The sequence below is a fragment of the Bidens hawaiensis genome, unplaced genomic scaffold (genome assembly GCF_021521415.1).
Source record: "Bidens hawaiensis isolate Kalapana, Puna unplaced genomic scaffold, B.hawaiensis_p1.1 tig00014406_1, whole genome shotgun sequence".
NCBI classification, from domain to species: domain Eukaryota; kingdom Viridiplantae; phylum Streptophyta; class Magnoliopsida; order Asterales; family Asteraceae; genus Bidens; species Bidens hawaiensis.
Window position 1 is genome coordinate 59,531 of NW_027492248.1, and position 8,658 is coordinate 68,188.

Genomic DNA, 8,658 nt, shown 5'->3' on the forward strand with positions numbered 1-8,658 from the left:
TTGTTGCTTTTATTTCAAGATTATGTATTTTGGTTATTTGAATTATTTGAATTATTTAATTTAAATTAATAGATATTGTCTCCTTTAATATTGCATGATAGTACCATGTGAGCTGTGAAAAATCAGTTCGCGCCACGACATTTCCGCCTTAGGTTCGGGTGTGATATGATCGATTATCTGCACGTTTTAGGGTAAGATCGATCGAGCGAGAACACTTACACTTTCGTCTTCCCTTGATATGATCTAAGTTTGTGAACGAAAAATTAATTAATTGCGTACGTAGTTTGCTTCTTTATATATACACTATTATAATAAAAAAAACCATTGTTGTACCACATGGCACCTAACTGTCCCATTTTTTTTGTCAAGTGAGATCATTATTGTTCAACTTTAAAAATCATAACTATATAATTAAAACAATTAATAAATATTATAAACATTCCATATTAATGATTTATCTATAATTTTATAGTAATAAAAAAAGTAAAAAAAATTAGAAATTAAAGAATGTTTGTAGAACTTTTGGAACTCATTTTAGGAACTCATTTTAGTATGTGTAAATTTGTGTTGTATGTTTTTAGTTTATTAGGCCATGCGTACTGGGCGAGAAATGAGGGCGAATTGGGGCGATTTTTGTGGAGCACACCGCCCCTGGGCGAATTTGGGGCGAAAAGGGGCGGGAGCGAGGTGGATTTGTCGCCGGAAGGAATAAAAAAAATATTATTATTATAATACTATGTGTTATATATATATATTACTATTACTATTTGTAGCCCCTACACCATTACACCCCCAAAAACAAATTCCCACCCCTTGCTGACTGGGCGCCACGTGTCGCAATTAGCCCCAATTTATAGCCCCTCCACTACGCATAGCCTTAGTGACCGATTCAAAAGGTGTCACAATTCGTCTTTACTCTGAGCAATACGAAAATGGTTCATCTCATTTGATTATTTTTTTACTATTAATTCTATATAATAGACCTTTTTATATGTATTGATAATGTTTTGCTACAGTGACATAGTTTAGCATTCAAGGAGAATAGAAGATTGATGATGGTGCATACAGTAGTTTTTCTTTCAGATCTAATAATTGTGTGCATTTTATTTTGTCACAAACTTGCATCATCTAGAGTTCCGAGTCAAGCTGATATAGAAAATGATTAGGTTTTATCCCTAAAATACAGTGGTCTCATTGTGAGTTTTGTTTCCTTGATGATAACCATTTATATTTTTGAAGCAAAATTCATATCAATTTGGAAGAGTATCCTGTTGGTGATGATATTGTGTTGTCTCTTATAAGCAAACCACTCATTTTTTATTTTTTTAAATCTTCCAAGTTAAAGCCATAAAGTGTAACATTCGTTAGTTTTCAAACCCGAAAACCCGATCCATTTTAAATTTTTGGTTTTTGTTTTATTTAAATATATATATATATACATATATATATCAAATTCGTTTATGTATTTTTATATTGAATTCGTTTAACAGACCCGTTATGTCAGTTCAATGTATTTGTTTTTGAAGTTATTCAATTTATATCATGTTCAATGATTTATAGTTCATATCCGTTTACTCTATATTCGTATTGTTAAATTAACGAATCTCCGAGCCTTAAAAGTTTATAAAATAATCAATTTCCAAACTATCATGGTATAAAATATAAACAATCTAAAGATATTACATTATAGCATGTTTTAATCTAATTATGTATAGTTATAAAGTGCAAGGTTTAAGGTGTAATTTAAGTTTAAAAACATATTATAAAGATATTTAAAGTATAAGGGCCAAAGTTGTAAATATAATTCAAATTGTATTATAATAATAATATTAAACCAGCCGGCCCCACCCTCCCTCTCTCCTTCCTCGTTTTTCCGGCGGATCCGGCCGGCGGCGATGAAGAAAATCTGGCGACCATTAAAACGCGTCAAAACGCCATTTTTAAACCCGTTTTATTGATATAAACTCGTTTCTCCATCGTATTAAAGCCTAATCAAGACCCATTATGCGTAATAACACACCACAACGTTCAGATTCATCCCCTAAACCACCGAATAATAATTAAATTTCATTAACTCGATTTAATCATCCAACGGATCAATTGAGGCTATAAATAGCACCCTAATCTTCTTCTAAACGTGCTACAAACATACTTTTACACTAACAAACTCGTTAATATCACCAATTCGTTATTATCATCACGGTTCCGGCCAACTCATCGTTTAACCTCATTCGGTATCATTAGAGGTAATTGATAGATGGGTTTTCATTGTTTTAACCCGTCTAACAAAACCCCTAACTCTAGTTTAACAAACATGGTCTGGTATAAGGGAACTGAAACCCTAGGGTTAGGATGAGGAAGATGAAGTTGGGTTATTGTTTATAATTATTAGTTTTCATCTATTAACAATAATAATGGTTTGCTCAAGTGGTTATGTATGTGTTGTGTGGTCATGGAGACCCGGGTTCGAACTTGGGTCATAGCAAAACCATTTTATATTTTTTCGAAAACCATATTTACTAGTTATAATGAATTATATATTTGTTTATAAATTATACAAAATAAACAAAATTAGTTTTATAATTAAATAAAAGTTGTTTTAACTTCCGTTAGCATTTTCGCTCAAGTATCAACTTTTAGAAACCCAAACCGCTCGTTTAAAACTCGTTAAATAATTCTATAGATAATATATATAGTGTCGTTGTAACATTCTAAATTCTAAATCAACAAACGTTTATACTAATAATCATACCGGTAACGACAATCTCCTTATATATTATTAATCTTGTAAATAATATTATAATAATAAATTGATAAAACCCGTTAACTTAGATATTAATACACTTAAAAATGTGTAACAAAATACTTATAAATAAAAACGTATGAACTATAAACCGACATTTTATTTTCATCAAATTAGTTAGTAATTCTGTTCTTATTATTTCTAGCTCGTGAGATTCGATCGTTTGGTTTCATATAACGCGCTTTCATTTCATTTTCAAGTTTGTCATCCCAATTCAAAGGTGAGTTTCTCACACCCCCTTTTTAACGCTTTTACACATTTTGGGGGTAGCATATATATCCTATCAACATTACAATTTTGTTTTCTTATTATTTACAAACTAAAATTCGTTACATGGACTTGTGTGTTTATTTGCTTACTTGCTCAAAGATTACGTGTTCATGGTTTCCTCATTAAGTATGATCATAAGCCCCTCTATGCACTCAGGACCTCGATGTTATGAGTGGAATAGGGACCCCCGATCTGAGTACGTTGGTTGTTACCAACGGAATAGACACTTACTTGCGCTATTATCCGAGTACGTTGGTGCACAATCCCAACTGGAAAGGACCTTACTTGCTGATTTACACTTGTTCATGGAATTGTATGGTTTTTATGTACATATATCAAAACTTGTGTGAACTCACCAACTATTCAATTAGTTGCCTTTATTTTAGATATATGCTACATGTACATTTATGCGAAGTTGAAAAAAGAGGAAGACATTAGAACTTAGGGTATTTCAATAAATGGACAAGTTGTTAAATTGTTCTTATATTTTCCATGTATTTCATGTTACAAACTTGTGTACTTGATGTTTAAATTAATTAATGATAATTTTGTCACTTAATAGTGTCACATGTGTTTTGGGCAATCTGTACGTCACACTCGGCGTATTCCGCTTTAGCCTAGGTGTTACATAAAGTAAACTTGATTATTATAAATTATAGGAAAATGGTTGTATTTATGGGTGTTCGAAATACTAATAAGTTTCTTTTAATTTGGTTGTTTATTATTATGATTTGTTTTTGTTTTATTCTATACAAGATTCTCAAAACTGTTTGATATATGGGAGGAATGAAGGTTTGGTTTTCAGTGAGATACGAAATCTTTGCAAGAGTTTTTTACTCCGATTTACGTAATAGGTCATAACAAGTTTCATTTAAAACAGACCCACTTTTAGTATGACTTGGAACATTTCGAGCAAGTTCAGCTTGTATTCGACTCTGTAAGTAAGCGGGTCAAATTTGCTACTTGTGTTCTCTTATAGCTGGCAAAATGGATGGATCGTGTCAGTCAGTACAACACATAAGAACCAGTTTGATCGGTATAAGTATGGGTCAAAACTGGCTATTTTAAGAAAAATATCACTTTTGGTTTCGAACATATTTTCTTTACACTTTTTTTTACATTTACACACAAATATAAAACTCACTATAACTGTTTAGTTTCTTGTATACAGTTGGAGTTGAGTAAAATGTGTCAAAATCATCTAAAATTAAAAGTTTAAGAAGATGACATGTTTGAAACCAAAAAAAACTATGATAAAATGCCTATCACTTTATTAGTATTACACTTTCTTTGCCGATATGACCAAATATGCAGTTGCTCTTGCATTTAATAACATAATGCATGAATTAGAAAAAAAAAACATGAATTAAGTCACACAAGTTTATATTTTGTTGTTTATGGATGGTTAATAATTTTATATCATTAAATCCTCAAATTTAATCTTTTGGAATATTTTTTTACCTATAGAAACTCTTGCAACTGTTTGGAATTGAGTTTTAAACTGCTTATTGGCTCATTGGCTTTTCAAAAAGTCAATTTTGAAAAACCTGGATTTGAGGCTTTTAGAAAACTGTTTTTTGACACTATCAAAAAACTAAAATAAAAAAGATTTTTGTGATGGCCAAACATCTTTTAACTTATTGACTTTTTGAATAAGCTAATAAGATGCTTTCAAACTCAATCCCAAACATGTTCTAACACAACAATATACTTGGTAGCAATTTCTTTTTTTATATTTTTCAGGTATTGAGCCTTTTTAAGAGTTTTGATATGTTTTTTCTACATGATTATTAAAACTTAAAGAACCAGAGTCATATAATAAGAAAATAAATAAGATTTAATTTTTCAAATTTGTGTAATACACGAGATTATTACCTACTAGACGGCCAATATATATCCCAAGGGATTTTGTTTTCCAAATCAACTCAAATGTTACATCGTGCTTATCCCCTTTTTGAATATCTACAGACTTCTTTTGAAATTATAATATGTTTCTTTATTATCTAAAGAAAATACTATTATTTATATTTTTCAAAAATGGTTTGCTCTTGTGTATCCTTTTTAAGTTTTTAGGGTGTCGATTTACTTTTTTTTATTGGAAAATACTAATTTAGGCATCTAATCAGTAGAAAAGTCAAAAAAATAAAAATAAAAATAAATCAAATCATAATTAAGCTCAAAACAAACAAAACACACACTCATTTACATCCATATCAATTCTGGCTATTTGATGCTTAAAAAACTTCGCTATGAATAACTATATAATTCAACAATTATAACCTAAAATTCACCCAAAAAAAAATCCAAACTATTTGTAGCGCATTAACAATTCGCAACACATAACTAACTATATAATTCAACATCTTTTTAATCATTCAGATGTAGTGTTTGTAACATAGCCTGAGTATAGTGTAGAATCAACTGGGAGTTTAATATATATAAAGTTCGCTTTAGAAAACGTAAACCGATTAACATTATAAACAAAAAAACATGCCCGCATAAAAATCTAAATCGTGGGATAGAGAAGAGGAAAAAAATTAGGAAACATAAAATTGAAAGTTAGATAACATGCCTTCACATATTTTGAATCAGGAGGATGATTAATCACCCGTGTTCATCGATTTAATTGGAATATATTGGGTACTAGTTTGAGGCCCGTGTATTACAAAAGTAGTTCTTGAAAACACAATATTTAATAAATAATTAGTATACAAGAAACAATAAACTCGTTAAACACTATTAATACAGTCGTTGTACAATAATTTTTAAAACAATTTTAAAGTAAAAGATAATTATGAATATCAAATGTTTGAAAAAAAAATAAGAAGTAAATATTAAATTAACAAATTTTGAAGTATATATTTTAAGAATGATAACTATTGTTTTAGTATTATCATTTTGTTAAAAATGGTGAGGTTTAATGTATGAGTGACAAGTGGCAAAATCTGTAGCCTTTTATTAGAGAGTATAGATATAGATTAGTTCTGATTCAATGATTCTTCAAATAGCCGATTAACACACATCCAATGGTTCTCGATTAACATCCATCAAATAGCCAGAATTGATATCGCAGGTTCGATTGTTCTCGATTAGCATCCACATCAAACAAATTAGTCAAATAGCCGATATTACCTGTTAGAATAGAGCTGTGTTAGTATTAAGGTTTTGTTGAGATGGATTAAAGAAAGTGTGAAGATGATGAATCCTAATATGATAACTGATAACCCGTGGAATGGAATAGAAAATAGAGGAATATAATAAAAAACCTAGATAGGTAATGGACGGGAAAATAAAAATTTGGTTGATTGTGAAAGGGACAATTGTCACATATTGCTTTCCTTTATTATATAGGTTAGATTTATAAACATACTCTTTAGAAGCACCATTTTGTATACATGAACTATCGAATAAATATAAGTAATCAAAACTTCCGGATATAAAAGTTATTTAAAACTATTATATTTTACAAGTTAAAATTAAAATAGTTTAAAAGTAAAGACGGCGAATGTATGTGGCGGTGACAAATTTAAAAATCGTAGGTATGTGGATATGCAAGAAAGAGATTATTTGACACCCAAATTACTTATTTATTAGTACAGTTAGGATACTTATTATTACGTAATATTACTGATTTAAAAAGGTTAAGTGCTAAAACACCTTAAAACATAAAAGGCTACATAACGATTAAAAACAACATTAACTTAAAGCAACTAACATTCACAAATCTAAGACAACCAAACCAATAACACATTACTTATGCCTTGTTGCACTCCTTTTCCTTCTTCTCCTCGTCGCTCTTAGAATGATACCCCGGAAGCTTTTCTTTGATCATTTCAAAAATACCTTTTTTCTCCTTGTTCTCTTTCTCAGCATCCACATGGTGGTCAACATTTTGCACCCCCACCGGTGGTGGTGGTGGTGCAATAGCATGCTCATCCTCCGCCTTCTTGTGGCCACCAGGGAGTTTATCCTTGATCTTTTCGATCAACCCTTTTTTCTCTTCGGTTTCACTAGTTGGCTCTGGTGGGTGCACAACTTCACAAGATGATGGTAGTGGTGGTGTTACGACCACTTCTTCATACTTAGTTATGTCATCTTTGCGCTTGTCATTATTTTTTTCATTGTACTCCCTAACTTTTTCCTCGATTTTCTCTTTGAACTCTTCGACGTTCTTTTTGCCCTCTTCAATCTTCTCAATGGTTTTCTCTTTGAGCTCCAAGGCCTTCTCTCTCCCCTCTTCAATCTTCACATTAATCTTCACTTTATCTTCTTCAATTTGCTTTTGGACCTTTTCCTTCAGAGTTTTGTCTTTCTTTTTCTTTTTCTTCTTCTCTCCATCTTCACATTCCTCATCACTCGACTACATTCTCAAACATTATGATTACCTTCTAAACGCCGATGATAATAATAATAATAATAATAATATTATAGTTATAGACAATATAAACGAAAGAACTTACACTTGAATTGCTATCCGATATGTGGAGTTTAGCGAGCACGCTTTCATTCTTCTCATCTTTGCGCTCAGTCTCTTCACACTTCTTGTTTTCATCTTTCTTTCCAAAGCAATCAAGCAAACCATGGGCCGGTTTCTCTTCACATTGCTCTTTGGTCTTGGGGGAGTGCTGGTGAACGACATTGTCAGCCATGGTTGGAGCAATAGAGAAGACAATTACTACAAAATGTAGGAATTGCTATTATGAAATGGGAAGTTTTTACTTTTGAAAATGTTAAATGGCAGTGTGTTTGAAAGGGAATTTGTGGTGGTTTATATAGGAGTCAGGATGCAAGGCCGTTTAAACTTTGAGCCAATTTTTTTTATGTTTTAATCATAGTGACCCTCAAAACATTTCATTTTTTTATATTTTTAATCCCATAACTTTTAGTTTTTTAATTTTAGTTTATGTATAAATCATTTTAATCAATCAACTGATCAAGGATATAGAAGCGTAGCTATATGTATTCAAGCTCTAGGGGCTAAAAGCTAAACATTGCCTTAAATTAACGACTCATTTAAATTCTTTGAGTTTAAATGAAAAGTCATAACACGGTAACTAAAACTTACAACATTTCAAACATAACAATTATAAGACAGAACTTTTGTTGATTACGTCCATAGTGATAAATTTGAATAGAATTCATCACTCGCCGAATCTCGAATAGTGAAACTACTAGAGAGTTAACTATGAGCAGAGGTGTAGCGCTACTAGGACAAAGTTTGGTAGTTTAACTAAAAAGTGAAAAACGTTTTGCTACGTCACTGTCACGTAAGCATGGGACACTCGATCACTAACTTTTAACTTAAAAACGCGTAATAGTTAATTGAAAACACACTTATTATCTAATCCTTCTTTCATATAAAAATGTGAATGTGGTATTTTGATTGATTGGAATAGGTTGTGCCCTAACTCTTGAGCCCCATGGATCGTTACTTGGTTGACGCTCAAATGGCCTTTTCTTTCTTCGGCGCTTTATTTTCCCTGTGCGAAATGGTTTAACGACAATATAGTGAAGATGTGACCCAATATCTCCACTACACTTGGTCTAAAGTCCTAAAAGAAACGGTGTCCAATACTTACCTAGGC

General features: G+C 31.3%; 1 protein-coding gene across 1 annotated transcript; it reads right to left on the reverse strand.

Annotated features, from left to right (window-relative positions):
- Window positions 1–6,801: 6,801 nt before the first annotated feature.
- Window positions 6,802–8,291, reverse strand: LOC143546615 (uncharacterized). Its single transcript, XM_077038248.1, has 2 exons — window positions 7,534–8,291; window positions 6,802–7,433 (listed from the first exon to the last, which is right to left on the reverse strand). The coding sequence occupies exons 1-2, from the start codon at window positions 7,720–7,722 to the stop codon at window positions 6,828–6,830; spliced, it is 795 nt and encodes a 264-aa protein (XP_076894363.1). The 5' UTR covers window positions 7,723–8,291; the 3' UTR covers window positions 6,802–6,827.
- Between the last annotated feature and the right edge of the window lie 367 nt (window positions 8,292–8,658).

Coding starts and splice junctions, on each gene's coding strand:
- LOC143546615 (XM_077038248.1), bottom strand. CDS start 7,722: ATGGCTGACAATGTCGTTCACCAGCACTCCCCCAAGACCAAAGAGCAA. Junction 7,434..7,533: donor TATCGGATAGCAATTCAAGT/GTAAGTTCTTTC, acceptor TTGAGAATGTAG/TCGAGTGATGAGGAATGTGA.